Here is a 19565-nt window from a genome sequence, read left to right as displayed (position 1 = left end):
TGAATATTTCCCGTAACCGCTTTATATTCTATGCTTTAACCCATCATCTCTTGAAAGTAACTGTTTTAGGGGCTTCATTTTAGGGGCTTCATTTCCCTCCTTTTCTTATAACTTACGAATTCTTTCGTCAAGTTCTAATCCTTCGGGGCGTTGATACGCCCGCACCATCGCCCAAATCATTTGGATCTTACTCATCAAGGATTTCAGCCTCCACCACAAGCATAGGTTCATAAAAGTCAGTATAAACATTGCTATAGTTAAAATTAGTATCGGGTGTACCAGGTAATGAAAGACCTGTGTTGCTGTTGGGGAAAATCCTGTGAAAACGTCCCACCAGTGATGTTGGCCTACTTGTTCTACTTCAGTCAGGATGTTTTTTATTCTTTCTGAGTTGTGCTCCACCTGTAGGACCATGCGCTTAACTGTTTGGTTCACTTTTTGCACCAGTCTTCTTACTTCTGGATGCACGAGCATCGCCTTAAGAACCTCGACATCCATACCTATCTGTAATTTTGGCAACTCATGATACAGGTCGTAGTCTGCATTAATTAGCTGCTGGGTGGTTACAGGAGCGGTATAGTTAAAATCACAACCTATAATCTTGGTAAAATTACATACACAAAAGTTAGTATTGTTAGTTTCCTCTTGGCAACTATCTACAGTTACGTTACTGCAAGCTGTTCTGACGCAGGCGCATCCATTCTCTACATAATAAACCTGCGACCGTACTCTATTGTGTGGAAGCATTTCAAAAGTGCATACACTATTTTCAGCATCTAAGCATAAATCTTCTGTCTCTACTATAGCATTTTTACATATGTATCCTAGTTGCCCCCTAGGAATACATGCTTCTGTACTAACAGACTGCCACTTATTTTTGGCGTCATCATAACTCGCCCAAACATTATGATCTACTGGCCTAACAAGGACATTCTGATGTATGGTCCCTAAGGTAAGGATAGGGAAAATCGCCCTTTCCTCTGCAGCACTGATGGTAAGAACATAGGCTTCAATGTGCTCATGCTGTGGTACATAAGTAAAGTTTACTAATTGCCACCAGGCTTGATGGTCCCTTTCAAATTGTGTAGTACGACTATCCTTCAGTATCGTCTCTCTTATTTCCTGGGACAGCGTTCCTGACGTTCCTTCTCTTATTATTCCTGCTGCCACTGACTGTACCCACTGTTGTGTTTGTGTGCATTGGATAGCAAGCGCAATTTCCTTGCTAATGTCTCCTGTATAGCCGGCAATTCTAGCAAAATCTTCAGCAGTGTGATTTGCTACCAGGGTTAGTAACCTAACTACCAGTGATTGTGTTTCTGCCAATGTAAGCATAGATGAACTCAGGGGCACTTTAAGTTTTCCTAAGTTGGTGGTGACAGTACTCAATTTGTTAACCAATACCTCTTGATCTATGGTATTCAGTATTCCAAATCCAGTGCTGACCCATCCACTTATATCCCTTTGCGCCCGCCTGTGATAAGACCTAGTAGCTAGCCATGCCTCCCATCCTTTAAGGCTTTGTTGTATGAACGGTTGACAGTCCTTCTGCAGATGGGTAATGTTAGTCTGAATATTCATCTGCACCTTTTTCAGAGAGTACGTGGGGTCTAGCAGCAGTTTCAGTTCATTTGACCTCCTTACTACCTGGGGCCCGATAAAGGTTAAGTTATGCACCTTTCTACATTCAATTGGTGGAGTAATTTCTTGGGGCAAGTCTAAATTTGGATATAAGGAGATCACATCTTCCGGTGATGCCACTTCGTATCTGGTAACACGTCTGGGGAAACTAGTACTCTGTTCCAGCGTTTTCGACTCCCTTTCACATGCGAACGTCATCGACTGATCCAATCTAAATGCCATCTCACACTGTGCTTTCCCTTCCTCGGGACCGCTAGATGCTACGATCTTTCCCACAGGAAAGAGGAGAGGGTGAGGGTCAAAGGTTATATTTTGAGGATGTAGTTCCCCAAGTGAATCTTCTCTATAAATTACCGAGTTTCGGGGTTGTGATCCAGGTGGGTCTTCCCTGAAGTCACTCCACAGGCATGAAATTGGGCCCTTTTGCTGGATCCAAACGGTGGGCTTGCCCATTTTCACTGGACATTTGTATTTAATGTCAGTTTGTGCTGGATTCTCTCGTGATCCCGAGGGGTCAGCTGATTCAGAAGGCTCCACATCCAAGGCAGGTCTTATCCATTTAGCTGGGATCCAAAGAGAACTTGGCTGGCATTCATATGGAACCCCAAGGGTCTGATGATCAGGATAGTAGGGGTCTGGAGTGGAATCCGGGTCACGGTGTCTACTCCTCTTGTTTACTCCCCGGTGCTTTCTTGACCCGTGAGTAATGGATCCACGTAGGTCGCTCCTTGATTCGAACCGCGGTGAAGGTGGTCAGCAGTACTTGGAAAGGTCCCTCCCACTTTTCTTGTAGGGGTTTTCCTAAAAGATTCTTAACATACACCTAATCACCGGGATTAAAAGGATGCAACTTACAGTTAGGTTGTTTAGGTTGGTGGTCAATCACCACCGCAGCATTCTTGTCAAATTGCTTCCCCACCATAATCACATAGTCATAAATATACTGATTACCTATTTGATCTACAGCGTCCCCATTTACAGTTTGCATAGCATAAGGTCTGCCGTACAGAATTTCAAATGGGCTTAGCCTTTCTTTCGATCTTGGCTTGACTCTCAGTCTAAGCAGAGCAATAGGCAAAGCTTGATACCAATGCAAATTAGTCTCCTGGCATATTTTGGCAATCTGCTGCTTAATAAGATGGTTCATCTTTTCCACCTGGCCGCTGGCCTGTGGGCGATAGGGCGTGTGTAATTGCCATTTGATTTGTAGTGCTTTGCTTATTGCCCTTACCACTTTTGCACAGAAATGTGTACCCCTATCCGAAGAAATGCTCTTCGGTACCGCAAACCGTGGAATGATTTCATTTAACAGTACTTTGGTCACTTCTCTTTCCTTATTTGTTCTGCAAGGGAATGCTTCAGGCCACCCAGAAAATGTATCAGTTAATGCCAGCAAATATCGAAACCCTCCTTTTCTTGGGAGCTCAAAAAAATCAATTTGCCACACTTCACCTGGGAATTTACCTCGATTTATGGCCCCTGGATGTATCTTAGTTCCTGTATTCGGGTTGTTCTTCAGGCACCTCTCACACTGGGATGTGACATGTTTTACAGTGGTGAACAATTTTGGTCCTGCTATCCGAGCCTGCAAATACTGGTATAGCGGGTCCAAACTCCAATGGGCTTTCTCGTGTTCTGCTTTCACAAACTGCCACATCGTATTCCCTGGTATTATTAACTGTCCCGTTTCCAATTGACCCCAATCATTCTCTAACATTTTACCTTTATTTTTCTGAATCCACCTGTGATCTGACTCCTGATATTCTGGCCGAAAATTTGTGTCTAACTCACCTGGTACTAGAGCTGCTACTTTTATTTCTTCAGTTCTTGCAGCAGCTAATTTAGCCTCTGCGTCTGCTTTTCTATTCCCTATCTCCGGGATAGTGTCCCCCTTTAAATGTCCCTTACAATGCATTATGGCCACCTGTGCTGGGAGCTGGACTGCTTCCAGCAGTCGCAGGACCTCTTTTGCGTGTTTGACTGTTTTTCCTTGAGCAGTTAACAGTCCCCTTTCTTTCCAGATGGCCCCATGAGCATGTACGACGGAAAAGGCATACTTAGAGTCTGTCCATATGTTGATCCGCATGTTCTCCGCCAATTCCAGGGCTCGAATCAGAGCTATCAGTTCTGCCTTCTGGGCTGAAGTCCCTGCGGGTAAAGGGTTCGACTCAATTACCTCTTCTGCGGTGGTAATTGCATAGCCGGCCATTCTCACTCCCTGCCTCACGAAGCTGCTTCCATCCGTGAACCAGTCGTCCGCATCTTCGAATGGTTCTTCTTTGAGGTCCGGGCGGCTGGAGTAGACGGCCTCAATTGTTTCCAGGCAGTCGTGCTCGATCGGCTCTGCTGGGGCTCTCCCTTCTAGGAATAAAGCTGGGTTCACAATGTTAGTGACCTGAATAGTCACGTCATCTGACTCAGTCAAAATGGCCTGGTATTTTAAAAATCTGGAAGGTGACAGCCAGTGGTTACTTTTCTGCTCCAACACAGCTGAGACGGTGTGAGACACCAGCACCGTTACCTTTTGGCCGAGCGTGAGTTTCCTGGCCTCTTCGATATTAATGATTACTGCGGCCACCGCTCTCAGGCAGCCAGGCCATCCCTTGCTTACTTCATCCAACTGTTTGGAGAAGTAGGCCACAGCTCTCTTACGTGGTCCTAACTGCTGTGCCAGGACTCCTAGGGCCATCCCCTGTCGCTCGTGGGAGAACAGCCAGAATGGTTTTGATACATCTGGGAGACCTAAAGCTGGTGCTCTCATTAGCTCCTGTTTCAGCTTTTTGAAGGCCCCCTCTGCTTCGGGAGTCCAAACTAGGACACTCTTGGTCTCTTTCAACAAATCATACAGCGGTTTAGCGAGCATCCCGTACTGGTAGATCCATAGCCGACACCAACCTGTCATCCCCAGGAAGGCACGCAGTTCTCTCACCGTCTCTGGTTTAGGCATCTGGCAGATGGCCTCTTTTCTGGCTGCTCCCAGGGATCGCTGTCCTCTGGAGACTTCGTATCCCAGGTACACCACTTCTTTTTGCACCAGCTGCGCTTTCTGTTGGGAGACTCGATATCCACTTAAACCCAGAAAGTTTAACAGGGAAATAGTCCATGCAATGCACTCTTCCTCTGTCACTGTTGCTATTAGGAGGTCGTCTACGTACTGTAGGAGAGTGCCATCTCCCAGCGGCCTTTCCCACTGTTCTAACTCTTTGGCTAACTGATTCCCGAAAATCGTGGGGGAGTTACACCATCCTTGGGGTAATACTGTCCACGTAAGTTGGGTCTTTCTTCCTCTATCCACAAATTCCCACTCAAAGGCAAAAATCTTTTGACTCTCAGGAGCTAAAAGAAGGCAGAAGAATGCGTCTTTCAAATCCAATACGGTGAACCATGTCAAACTATCTTTCAGTTTAGTTAAAAGCGTGTATGGGTTAGCAACTACCGGATGTAATGTCTTGGTTATCTTATTTACTGCTCTCAAGTCTTGGGACTAATCTATAAGTTCCATTAGGTTTCTTTACTGGCAGAATTGGGGTGTTAAAATCTGATTCACATTCTATCAATAATCCTAATTCTAAGAACTTTTTAATTATGGGCTCGATTCCCTTTCTATCTTCTAACTTCAGTGGGTATTGTTTCCTAACCACCGGCCTTGCTCCAGGTATAAGTTCAATAATGATAGGTGTTGCTTGTTTTGATTTCCCAGGTGTATCAGTAGCTCATACTAGTGGGTATACTTCACTTAGGATTCGCCTGATGTCATGATTCTCAGGCTTTGGTTCTACACAGCTGATTGTCAGGCTTAGAGCTGTGATCAGCTGTTCTTCACTTACTTGGAATTCCAATTTGTCTTTGTTGAACTTTATTATAGCTCTCAAATTTTCCAATAGATCTCTCTCCAATAAGGGCTTTGGCGAATTTGGTAAATACAGGAACTGATGAATTCTCATTTGTTTCCCAATTTTGTATTTGATGGGTTTCAAAAAGTAAGCTTTTTCTGGTTGGCCTGTTGCTCCCACAACTTGCACAAATTCATCACTTTTAGGTACCAGTTCCTGATTTAGAACCGAAAAGGTTGCTCCCGTATCAATCAAAAAGTCCAATTCCTTTTCACCTTCTCCTAGCTCTATTTTAACCAGTGGGTCTGCTAGGGAACGGCCCACCAGTCCCCCTCAGTCGTTATCTTGTTGTGTGGCCGTAGTAGTGCCCAATAGTCTCTCCCTTAACTGGGGGCATTCCTGCTTCTAGTGTCCCATTTTCAGGCAGTACGCACACTGGTTTGGCCCCACTCTAGTTGGGTGGGGTTGGAGTCTCCCCCCCCTTCTTGCCAGATTGCCTCTACCTCTTCCCCTGGTTCCAGGTCCCGAGTAACTTGTATTCTGAGCTGCCACGGCTACAGCCACCACTCGAGCTATCCTCCTGTCCTCCTTTTTCTTCTCCTCAATTTCTCTATTATTATACACCTTCCATGCCTCATTTAGCAGTGTCTCCAGGTTTTTATTTGCTGGATGCTCAAGCTTTTGCAATTTCTTCCTGATGTCTGGATTACTTTGTCCCATCATTAATCCTAACAGGTGTTGTTTCCCTTCTTCCGTCGCTGGGTCCAGGGGTGTGTATTGTCTCATGGCTGCCCTAAGTCTATCCAAGAACTCCGATGGGGTCTCATCCTTTCCCTGCCTGATGTCATATAGCATTGACCAATTGATAGCCTTGGGGATCGCGTTACGCAAGCCCATTGCTATCAGTTTTCTATACTGCACTAACCGCTGATAGTGGTCTGCATTGCCCGGGTCCCATTCTGGTTTGCTGCTGGGAAAATTATCTTCTAGTCTCCCCGATAATAGTTGAGCATGTCGCTTTCCTGTTTCCAATACGAGTTCCCTTTCTGTATCTGTCAGCTCTGACAACATCACCTCTATATCCTCCCAATCAATATCCAAATTCTTTACCATTAATTCAAACCTCTTTGCTACTCCCTCCGGATTCCTTCTAAAATTCTTTGCCTCATCCCTCCAATTATTTAAATCATTGGTCGAGAACGGCACCTTTACTCTTGTCCTTTCCCCTACCATTGGCACAACTTGTCGGAGGGGAGCTATCGTGTGGTTCCCCCCCCTCTCTTTGCTTTGCTTCCTCCCGTGCCACAGATCTGGTATAATACGAGTGGCTGATCCCTTCCCCGGGATCTTCTTCCTGTACCTCGGTGCCTTCTCGATTCTTTCTCTTTCTTCCGACCTTAACGGGCTAGCCTTCCCCCAACTCTTATCTAACTCCTGGTTTGGGGAGGGGCCCTGGATGGTATTCCCACAGGCTTATTTCACTCTCTTTTCCATTGTCCCTCCTTGTTAGCTTAAGACATCGCTGCCCAATGCTACATGCATCGCAGCAACGTTTTTTAGATTTTGAGCCTTTCTTATCCTTTTCCAGGGCTAGTGCCAGAGGGTCTTGAGGGGCTGCATTAATTCCACACTCCTTTTGCCACTCAGGTTTATTCCTCAGGGTGAAGAACATGTCTGCATACATCACCTCATCCCATTTATTGAGCCGGCGGAGGAAGAGCATTAGTTGTAAAATGGTATTATAATTAATTGTCCCCTCTGGTGGCCATTTCTCACCATCATCCAATTTATACAACGGCCACCACTGCGTGCAGTATTTAAGGAGTGTCTTTTTACTTATATTTCCTTCTGGAATCCCCCCTAAGTCCTTCCAATGCTTCAGAATACATCCTAAGGGGGTTTTCATATTTATATCTTTGCTCGGTTGACTCCCCATTGCTATTTTCTGGGTCGGTGTTTCTTATCTCACTAAGTAAATCTCCTTCCCACAAGCACTATATACCAGTTTATCTTAACACCTCATTCATACAATATCCAAGCGCTTCGTCCTTTTCTGACCTGGCCTCTCGCGAGGGACAGGAACTGCAGAGCCGGACTCCCACTCGCTTCGCAGCCGGGCTGCGTCTCAGACACACTCTCTCATACACGGTGCCAATTCATTCAAACTGTCCTACCTTTCCGTTCTATCAGAATACACTGCTTTACCGTAAGATGTTGCCGGCAGACCGTAAGATACCGATATTGGTCGGCTCCAGGCCGTCACACACTCGCAAAACTGTAAATCAATAGTACGGTTTTGCCGATAATATCACAACAAATTTCAGACAACATAAAAACCACTAAACTCGTCCCTTTGCAAAAATCTTACAGTCAATACATCAAAGCATACAACAGGGTTAAACAAAGGTATAAAACGTATACACTCCTTCCAAGTTCCTCCAAGGGAGTGGAGAAAATTGGACCGAGTCCCGGAATTTAGTTCAGTTCAGATAAAAACAAAAACTGACCACTCTTTTTAACCCTTAAATCACAGTTTCAAACAAACCAACAAGATCAATACAAGAAGAACAAGTGCATCAGAGTCTTGCCTCTTTTTTTCTTACTCTCCTTATTATTTTTCTTTTTTTTTTTTTTTTTTTTTCCTCTTTTTTTTTTTTTTTTTTTTCCTTTTTTTTTTTTTTTTTTCTTTTTTTCTTCCAATTACCAAAAGGTACCCACCAAAGGCATCAATTACTGGTTAGCAAAGACACCAATTACCAAAAGGTACCCACCAAAGGCATCAATTACTGGTTAGCAAAGACACCAATTACCAAAAGGTACCCACCAAAGGCATCAATTACTGGTTAGCAAAGACACCAATTACCAAAAGGTACCCACCAAAGGCATCAATTACTGGTTAGCAAAGACACCAATTACCAAAAGGTACCCACCAAAGGCATCAATTACTGGTTAGCAAAGACACCAATTACCAAAAGGTACCCACCAAAGGCATCAATTACTGGTTAGCAAAGACACCAATTACCAAAAGGTACCCACCAAAGGCATCAATTACTGGTTAGCAAAGACACCAATTACCAAAAGGTACCCAAAAATACCAATTAGGGATTCTTTACCAGAGCGTCCTCTGGTTTACCCTCCGGTGGTCACGTCTGACCCCGTGTTCCCATAAAGCGCTTTATCCTAAAACCAATGAACAATGATAAAAATACCTCTTTAATTTGGAGCAGGAGAAGCAGGAGATGCAGGGAACTCTTCGTCCACCAAAGAGCGCTTGGTCCGAGGGGGAGTCTCTTCTGACAAAAAGTCGTCAGGGGCGCCCAGAGGGTCCCAGCCCCGGACCCAGCGAGGGGACTCCTCAGATCCTGGATCCCCTGCTTCGTCCCATCTGGGTCGCCAGAAATGATGCCGATTTTTGCCCCAAAAGGCGAGAAATTACTGCTTAAGAGACTCAGTCAAATAAGCAGGAGGTATTTTATTACGACGTCGGAGAAATCCTAAAATGGGATTTCTGAATCTTTACAGCAAAAGCGTACCTTTTTATACAGTTTTAGGTTTGGGATTACATCATATTCATGCATATACATATGGGGAGTGGTGTAGGCGGAGCGTGGGCGGGGACTTCTCTTTTGAGGATCTTCTCAGGGGTCGTTCCGGTCGGCCTTCATCAGCTTCGAGGAGTCTTCCTCTTTAAACTTTTGAACCTCTCCCCAAATTTGGTCAATTCCCGGTGTAGTTGGCTTAGCCTCCAGGCCTTGGCAGGGGTCTCAGGGTCAATTTGACATGTTGGCCCTAAACGTGCCTTACCCAGCAGTTCTTCTTGGCTCTGAAATGCACTGAACTTATCACTGTCTGTCCTTATCTCTTCCCTGTCATTGTGTTCCACACCTTACCCAATTTATTGCTCTATGTGATTTCCTAACATTGAATATTTCCCGTAACCGCTTTATATTCTATGCTTTAACCCATCATCTCTTGAAAGTAACTGTTTTAGGGGCTTCATTTTAGGGGCTTCAATACACATATTCAACAGCCAATGAAGGAACTAGCCAGGAGTTCTATGGTAAAAGACAAAAAAAACCCGAAACAAACAAACAAACAAAAAAAAAAAACCTACCCAACTATTATTTCCTCACCTCCTTTTTAAAAAAACTTCATGCCTAGAAGAGCTAAGATTAAGAAAACAGAAAATATGGTCATCAATGCCCCTGTCATGGAAGATACTTTTCATCTTCTCTTTTGTCTTCTGATATGAACTGAACTCATACTAAATTTTTAGAAGATTTGTTTGATTTCCTAATCAAATGGGTCACATTAGATAGCTTAAGAACTAGCTAAAGCCAGATTTGTCTTAAAGAGTTGTAGCTCCTGTTTTGACCACTTGCATTAAGACTTCATTTCTTACTCAAGTCCAACATGCATTAGCCTCCAGTATTGTGATCTTATATTTGGAAATCCTTGCAGACTTCTCCTTTAACAGCAACAGAATTGAGGAATTCAGTATAAACATCACAAACAGTTAATTAAGAAGTTTGTGGCACTATTTGCATGCTGAGTGGCTGAGGTCTCTTATTCTTCATACATTTTCCCTCCTGACATAACTTTTACTTGTTTTATCACCATGACAGTAAATTCAGAGGATGCTCGATCAGTAGATCTGGGACTATATTCTGAAAATGAGGACAGAGGTTTTTATACAGAAAATTTTCATTCTGCTTCCTGGGTTTTCAGAGGAGATGATGTCTCTCCAGATAACAGTCCTAGATGTCTCAGCAAAAGACCTAGACCAGTGGCAAGTAAGTTGGCTAGAGCAACAGGTAATAAATGTCATAAAAATTTATTAATTTTGGGCACTCTGAGGATTTCAGGGGAACAACATTTTGGAGTAGGTGCTGGTCTCTTATGCTAAAGAAAGGAAAGGGAGCAACCCAAGAATCTAAAAGCTTATTTAAAAAATAAATAATTCTTATTTATTTGCAAATTAGAGGCAATGTAATTCCATGACTTCTTCAAGCTTGCCAAAATCTTAGAGATATTTATGGTCATAAAGTGTTATAATGGACATAAAACCTGGTTTACATCAAACTTTCAGGCATAATTGATCCAGGAAGAAATTAATCATTTGCTAGGAGTATGGAGGATTGTTCTATTTGTAGTTTAAATCTGTGCAAACAGATATAGTGAACAACTTTTTCTTTTGGAGGGAAGGTTTTCCTTCACTTCTCAGATGTTAAGTTACTCAAAAGTAACACAGTTCAAAGAACTAAGACAAGCTGAAACACCCCTATAGCTTTCCAGGAAATTGTGCTTTGTTGGAGCTCATAAATAATTCAGAATATGAGAGAAAACAAATGTCCAGAATCTTCTGGTATGAAAAATTTTCCTTAACACAGATGAGAATATTCTGGAAAACCATTTTGGTTGCTTCTTCTCTCAGGGGAGAGCTCAGAACTTCAGCATGATTGTTAAAGTCAGTATTGAAGTATCTATTTTGGACAGATAACATCAATTGGCCTGATATTAAAGTAATCTTGAATCTTGACATTTCTGTCTTCCAAATAGTACACAATTTGAAGACAAAACAGCTGTCATAAATTACTATTGAATTGGCCTCCATTAAGAAAAAATACATAGTAAGGTAGTTAAATGATCAAAATCAGACACTCCAAGAAATCAAATTTACACTGAAATCATTCTTAAGTATATTTGCTAAAGAACCAGGCCATTTAAGTCAGAAAAATAATACTAATAGACCCTGAGAAAAAGATGGAAGTAAGCAATTAGACCCTGATCTTCCTTTTTATGGAAGTTGATCCCTTTAAGTGTTAAATTCTGATGAGTTGAAAGATATTTCAGCTCCCCTTGGCAGCAGATGCCACTGTGGGTGGGGAGGTCAAACTACAGGATTGGAAGGCATTCTGAGAGTGCGGAGTGGATGGATAAACAAAAGGAGAAGAAACAACTATCCAAAAGATAGAGCCTTATGAAATATAAAAAGAATGAAACTACAAGCAACAAATTTAAACTCATTTGAGAAATTAGAGTCTATTTTGTATTTGCAGAATAGAGGTTTGACACACAGGGCATGAGTGTTTTTCTCTCCCAAAACACCATCAGTAGAGTGGAATACCTGAATATTTCAGCCTACATTACAAAGTCCAGGCATTTAATTTAAATTACTGTCCGCCTGTGCCCTGACATGAATGATACTTGATTTGTTGCGGTGTGAGGGGTGTCACCCCCCTGAGGACCAGCACTAAACAGCCAGGAGTGATAGTGAAAGCACCCCAACTATTTGTAAAATCAGTAACGCTCAGTACCTACAAAAAGTTTTAAGAACAGACTGCTGCCTATTAAATTGAATGTTTAAAGAAAAAAGGTATCTTTCTTCCTATCTCCAGTTCGAGAAAGAACAGTGAAGATTGCTAAAGGAACTGGCAATTACCCTTGGGGTTTCAGGATCCAGTTCTCAAAGCCTATCCTTGTGACTGAAGTTGACACAAGTAAGTTGTGTTAGTACTGGTTAATTTCACCTGTGGAAATATATAAAAATTAAATACATAATATTATATACACTGATATAATTATATTATATATAGCTACATGATATAATATGATCTACATAGTACAGAACATCTGTTTTATATTAATTTATAATATTGATGTACACAATAACTTCCTTAATTAGTGGAAAGGTGTTTGAGAGCAAGAACTGCTCATAAGCAACTGTCTTAGAGCCCCTCTATCCCTAGTAGTAAATCAGACTCCACTGCCCTGTCTTCTTCCATGTCAGTTCATACCTTGTGCAAGTGCCTGTATTTTGCTTCCCTCAAGATGTAAAGTCTAAAACTTTTGTGGGCTGACATCCATGAATGACAATAGGCCATTAAAAATTAAAATGAGGATGCAGTGATCCTCCTAATATTTCCAAAAATCTTATTGGCTAGGGACACTTCCACTTGGATCCATGGAGCCATCTGTTAGTCTTGACAGGTGGACTATTAACTTCTTCTGGTAATTATGATGATTGTAAGAAACCCCAAAAGAAACTCCAAAACCCAAGTGAGTGAGCAAAGAATGGCAGATAATTTTCAGAGAAGATGAAATGTAAGGATACTGCTTCTAGAGAAGAATGAGCTAGCTGTACCATGCCTTAATAATGGTGTTGGCACTATCGCTCAGGAATGAGATCTTGGAAGTCACCACTGAAAAGTCTCTGAAATCATTGGCTCTGTGCATAGTGTCAACTTAGAAATGTGACTAAAAGTTGACTCAGTCAGTAACAGCAGAGAGAATGAGACACAGACACTCTGTCATTTTGCTGCTGCCTAAGACCTTGGCTCATCCAAATCGAGAGTACTGTTTGCTCTACTGCTCTGCATCTCAGGACAGGCACAGTAGAATTAGGAAAAGAGCAGAAGGTACAAGAGACTATGATAGATTCTTACTAAAAATAGCAGATACTATGCAAAATGTCATCCCATACAGAGAATGCTAGTGCATGCCTTCTGGCATGGCATCTGAGAATAGTTCTGTCACTATTACCGGCCTTATGTATTAGATTGTCCATTATCCTGACAACACTGAGAAAGACTGTGAATTCAGGAGCATGTGAGTTCATAAGTTCTTTACCTAAGTACAAATAAAATCATACATCATGCATACAATAGCTCTGACACTTACCAATTTATCCCTACCACTTAAAATTAAGTACAGCAACTCACATTTTATATCGCACTTTTATTTGTATGTTGTTTTCAAACACAGTTGCTTTAAAACAGTGACAACATTAAAAAATAAGGTTGTTCAGATGAGCTTGTAGTAAAATTATATTTTCTCAAAATATAACTCATTTCATTGGGAAGAAATTCTTCCCTGTGAGAGTGGTGAGACACTCACACATCTTGCCCAGAGAGGCTGTGGATGCCCCATCCCTTTGAAAGTTCAAGGCAGGGTTGAATGGAACTTTGAGCAACCTGGTCTAGTGGAAGGGGATTGGAACTAGATGGTCTCTTTCAGCTGAAATCATTCTATGATTCTATAATGAATATTTTAATAATATTTTTATAGCCCACTATGGTCGTAAAGTCTGGTATGGCATGTTCAAGGCCAGCACAACCCAAAATGTTCTGACATTTACAAATTCTTTTTAATACACATGAGGGTGGACTGGGGTTTTATTGTGCCTGTTTATTGTTAAGCTTTTACTAATCTTATCCCTACAGTTTCTAAACATTCTCAGAAATACACTGAAGGATCACATTTACTGCATCATAGGGTGCAAAATCTTTAAAAGCATACAGTAAATGTTAAGGACATGAAATAATATTTTTCAAAACTATTATTTTACAGTACATTCAGAATGCTTCTTTATAAATGAGAAGATAAATACTGTATTTGAGAAATTTGTAACTGGGATTTAAGTAACTGTGTATTGGTGCCCATGAATAGAGTATATTTATCACCTCCCTAGTTTGTTTCCATTCCTGGCTTGCATGTGTCTGAGCAGTGTTTTATTAGGAATGCATGTGCTTTGCAATGGTTAACAAATAAACAAAAGGTGAGGCATTAAAAATCTGATTCAGTTCTTCCTTCACTGGGACCTTTTTAACTTACCATGTAATTTCTTCCTAAAGCCAAAAATTCTCAAAATGCTATATCTGAATTCTATTAACCAGCAAAGATAAATATCAATACAGAAGGTACTCTTTTGGGGTTAAATTCAAAGTTTATCAGAATAATAGATATTTTTTCTACTGACTCTACTGAGCTTTGCATCAGATCTTTCTTTGCACTTCAGGCCAAAAAACTCTCAGATACTGAAATATCTATTTGAATCTTAAAGCATTTAAATCCTAATGGCATTTTAAATGGAATTTCTCCATTGCCAGTGATTATCTAGGGTTGCATCCATATCCAAATCCTGAAGCTTCCTTAACAGATGAGTAACAGGTTGGTCAGTAAAACTTGTTTCACCTCCAAGTTGACATCATGAAGGCCCTAAAACATAATCCTTGATTGGTTGAACAGATACTTGTTTTGCTGAAAAAGTGTGATCATATAGACACACTTGATATCTTAGCAGTAAATAAATTTTTGTGTTTGATTTTTGGTTTTGGTGGTTTTATTTTGTTTGGTTTTGGTTTCATTTCTTTCTCTTTTTCTCTTTTTTTTTTCTTTCTTTTCTCCTTTTCCCTTTTTCTTATTCTCTTTTTCTTTTTCTCTTTTCTCTTTTGTTTATCTTTTTCATCTTCTTATTCTCTTTTTCTTTTCCTCTTTTCTCTTTTGTTTATCTTTTTCTTCCAGATAGTGCAGCTGAAGAAGCAGGGCTTCAGGTTGGGGATATTCTGATAGCAGTAAATGGAACTGATGTCACCAGCATGCCACATTCAGAAGCTGCAAATCTGGCAAGGAAAGGTAATTCTGAATCACAATAAATTAAATTAATGGGTCAGGTTTTCTGTTGAATGCTCCAAGTTCATCCAGAGAAATGGGGTGATATATGCAACAGAAATCTCAATTAATAGTTTAATCCCTTACTATTTCATAGAGTGGTATTGCCGAGGTAACTTTTTTATCTAGACCTTGTTTTTTAGACATTTTAGAAAATTAGTCCCCAAAGAGCATGTAACTGTAATGGTTTGGCTTTCCTCTTTCAAAGAAAGTGACTCAGAAAGCCCTTAAAGTGACTAGAGAGACACAAATGCCTTATACTTCCTCAGGGAAAGACTTCATACCTTCCTTCTGTTTCTCTGTTTCCAAGATGTGAAGTCTAGTCAGGAGATAGGAGAGTTTATTTCATGAGGCATTCTTTTGTAGCACCACAGAGACAGTCAGGGATATTAGTCCAGTATATCCTTCCCAGAATTGTGATGACTAAAACTCACAGATAGCCATATTTACATGGGGAAAATTAGTTTACTGCTATCCCCGTATTTATCCCAGATAAATTTTTGACAAAGGATCATGGGAAATCCAATAAATTAAAATACTTTTACAAGGCAATGACAAATTTGACTTGACACATACTGTTTTATTTAATTATAGAACTGCCATTCACTCTATTTAAGAGAATGTTGAGTGTTTCAGCAGATAAATCTGTGATTACTGGTATTTTCAACTCCTCAGAGAACACCCCCTGGACTGAATCTTGGCACATCAACAACATTCCGAAAATCAAGTGTCCCCCAAAAAGAAACCCAGCAAATGTTTTGCAGATGAAATTGTGTCACAGTCGCATTTCTCAATCTTCCTTCAGGCATTACCACCTGCTCTTTGGTGTTGATACAATCAGAATTTCAGGCCTTTAGGGTCAAAATCATAGATATATTGATACTGTCAGCACATATTGTGATGTTGCATCTCATTGATGATGAAGATAACATTTTTTCTTTAATCTTGCAACCCATAATCTCTTCTGAGTCCTTACATTTTGCAAATGATAACTAGAAGCTTTAGCACAGGTTTGCTTCCAGCAGCCATCTTCCTCAGTGAGGGGCACAGAAAAAATTACCATACTCCAAGGCATGGAAAATGAAGAATTCTCAAGAGCATATGTAAAATGACATAGACTGAAGGTGCCCCTAAGAGCATTTTCAGCAATTTTTCGTTAAACCTCAATTTATGTACACCCATTTGAGCAATGAAATTACTCAAATTACTTCTCCTAACTGATAAAATAGACAAGTACCAAAGATGCTGCTGGCAAAGATAGGTCACAAAAATTTTTTTAGATGTGTCTTCAGATAGCTGGCTCTATTACTAGTTCTCAACACAAAATTAGTTCCATTGCTGAATTTGTGTTAAAAGAAGGCCAAATATCACTTGATTTAATATGCTTTGTCAGCTGCTCTGCTTCCTTTTACTTCTAGAAGCTACACTGGGAGGACATGGGCATGGTATAGAACACTGCCTTCCTTCTCCCTACCCTAGATGGGTATTCAGAAATACTGGCACATTTATAGTTTTGACTTATGTTTTCACATGTAATATTTTAGGTCCTGATATCCTGACGATGATAGTGGGATCAGACATCAGCCGTTACCCCAACACCCCCAAACCTACCTGCCGAGGATATCTGCACAAACGAACGCAATCAGCAATACTGAAGGGCTGGAGAAAGAGGTGGTTTGTGCTGAAACATAGTGGTTACCTACACTATTACAAACACAAGAAGGTGAGTGGCTGGTGAGAAGTCATAATTCAGGAGTGTGTCCTGAATTATGGAGTGTAGCAGTTCTGCACTCAAATTTGCAGATCATTATCTTGACTTATGGTATTAGCAGCATAACATCAATGCTACAGGATTTTGCATGAAGTGTACAAAGGAGGCTTGTTGAATGTTCTTCTACAGTTCTCTATGCACCTTACATTTCCAGCAGAATAGCTGGTAGTCTTGTTTCTCTGCATCTCTCATGGTAGACACATGAGCCATCTAATCAGGAATATGCTGCAGAACCACTGGGTATGCAACACAACAGTCTGGCGAGTGCTTTATTTCAGCACTAGCTATTCTGGTGTCAAAACAAAACCAAGTAAAAAATTTCACACTAAAGAGATGGAAACATGTAGGAAACATTCTTTTGAAGAGATTTCATTTTATCATAACCAGATCCATCATCAAACTCTTGCAACGTAAAAATGCATATCTAGTTATACTTTAAACACTTTCCAGTTTTTGATCAATTAAATATCACAGAGTGTTAGATAAATTGGAGTGAGGATTACAAGGTGCCCCATAATCTTACATTCTCTAAGATTTAATTACAATTTCACTTCTTCCTTTCAACTAGTAGAATTAAATTTCTTTTAATTCATTTGTTCCTCAACTACCTTATTTGTTGCACTAGGAAAATAAATATTTCAATCATGCAAACTCTGTGCATTTGCTTTTTCTTAAAAAGAGTAAATACATTTAAAGCATTGCATAAATATTTTATAGAAATAGCTAACTACTGCTTATTTTCTTGCATTATCCAAGACTAGCACCCTTCAATTACTTTTTAAATTATTTCATGCTGGTTTTTTGCTCTCTGTCCCTGGACTCCAAAGAATACATTTCAGAATATACTGAAATATTGAGGTGCTATTTTAAGAGATGAACACACAAGGATTTTCTTTACTGCCTCATGTGCTTACAGAGTACTCTGAAGAATCATTTAGTAAGAGAGAGAGGGAGCAAGACAGTTAAAACAAATACAGTTCTTCGCTACTGAGAGAACCTAATGCCCAAATGAAATAAGAGGGATCTCAAATGTATTTGTTGGCACTTCTTTCTTTTGGTATGATTTCTCTCAGGATGTAAAAAGAGGACTGCTCATCCCACTTTTTTTCTACAGGAATTACAAACAATATTTTTCATTTAACACAACTTTTTATTGGCAATATTATGTTCCTGATCTTGCCTCAATCTGGAGGAAAAAAAATTTCACTTACTGTATCTAGGAAGTTCTTTGAAATAGTTAATTAAAGGCAAGAATAATTCAGGAATTAAAAAAAAAAACTTCAGGAAAAGCTGTCACTATCCAGCAAAATAGCCAGGATATTCAATTTACTCATCTTCATTCTGTTGTTAAGAACATCAGCTTACATTGCTGTATTTCCAGTGACTCCAGCAAGGCCATGCCTGGTTTCCAGTTGTGTAAGAAGACAACTTTTATGTAAGCCTGAAATGCAGAATATAATGTTTTGTAGTGGAGAAAGAAGAGGGTGATTAATTCTCTGCTTGCTCTAAAGGAGCAATGTTTGCTCTTCTAAAAGTACCATTTGCTGCTCATCACAGTAAAGGGGCTGCAAAGTAACCACAAAATGTTTGTAGTGAAGTATAGGACAAATAAGTCTTAATCAGCTTTACATGAGACCAATAAGATAGAAAAAACAATCTACCTCACAGCAGCAGAGCATCACTTCAACCTGTTAAATCTCTAAACTGTCATCAGCAAGTCACTTTTAGAACATGACAGCTAACTTGAAAACCTTAAAATTGGTTGCAGTCTTCAGGATAAAAAAAATACTGGTCTTGTGACTTTATTAAAGAAAAGAAATATAATTTCCAGGACTCAGGAACAAATGGGCCAATAAGGAGTTTAAAGACTGTGGAGCATGCATTTATTTATCATGGGGAAATACCTGCTAGAGTGCTAACAGTGTTTGAGGCTTAATAGGAAAACACAAGGATTAAAAATGCATTATAGTCAAAAATTAGTTTCCTAAAATTTCTCATTACAGATATCCATCATGTAAGGTGTTCAACAAATTTAATACTGGCTTTTACAAAACCACTAAGTGAAAGTGCCAGTGAAAGCCAGAATTTCCTAAAAAACATTTATAACAAGCTCCTATCTGGTTTTTATCTTGCAGTGTTTCTAGGAATTGTTTTCAGCCCTTTGGACATAAGTAGACCCTGGTAAAGAGGATAGCAAGACAGATAACTAATTTAGCTCCTGAAAGGTAATGAAGAAATAAATATCGTTGTGGTTATCGTCTAGGAGAAACTCTAAAGAGGCCTGTCTCCAACAGGAAAGAGTTATTAACGTATCTCCATGCAAACTTCCTTTCCAGATGTCAGAGATTGATTAATTCTAGTCAAACCAGCTCTATCAGGTCCTTGTATTACTTTTATAATTTATTCCATTTCACTGTCCAATTCCCTCAGCTAAGAATGATGTAGAACTATAGTAGTTAGAAATAAAGATCTAAAGAGTATGGGTTTGCTGCCAGCATTTTGTATGGACTCCAAGTAGGAAAGTCAAAAGAAGAAGCTGTGATAGCAAAGAAGTAGGAGCAGTTACGTTGGAAGGAATAGTCAAGTTGGAAACTATTGCCCTGACAATAGAAAATAGCATGCTTTAGAGATTCAGCTGTAGTGAGAGACTGAACTGTGAATAAAGAGAAAATTGACTTTCCTGTGTAGCCCCAAGTCTCAGAGAAATGGCCTTCATGACAGTTCATGCTGGTAATGCTCTGAAACTACAACATATGCTTTTGAAAAGCACTCTTCCTGTGGCAGCATTGAAGGACAGGAATGTGTTTTTTTGTAATCATATATAATAATGTCACTTTTAAAAAGAGAATTATGATTTGCATTTCTGAAGC

At 40.2% G+C, this 19565-nt stretch overlaps 1 protein-coding gene across 2 annotated transcripts in view; it reads left to right on the top strand.

Annotated features, from left to right (window-relative positions):
* LOC136569158 (DEP domain-containing mTOR-interacting protein-like) overlaps nt 1-19565 on the top strand; it is a 38142-nt gene that overhangs the window by 6635 nt on the left and 11942 nt on the right. For both annotated transcript variants that reach the window (XM_066569494.1, XM_066569495.1), the window contains exons 3-6: nt 10100-10267; nt 11873-11974; nt 14778-14888; nt 16469-16647. In XM_066569494.1, the coding sequence (XP_066425591.1) occupies nt 10100-10267; nt 11873-11974; nt 14778-14888; nt 16469-16647 (560 nt within the window). The remainder of the gene's footprint in view (nt 1-10099; nt 10268-11872; nt 11975-14777; nt 14889-16468; nt 16648-19565) is intronic.

This window comes from Molothrus aeneus, chromosome Z, assembly GCF_037042795.1.
Source record: "Molothrus aeneus isolate 106 chromosome Z, BPBGC_Maene_1.0, whole genome shotgun sequence".
Lineage (NCBI taxonomy): Eukaryota > Metazoa > Chordata > Aves > Passeriformes > Icteridae > Molothrus > Molothrus aeneus.
The sequence above is the reverse complement of the archived record's forward strand: the minus strand, read 5'-3'. Positions and strand labels throughout refer to the sequence as shown.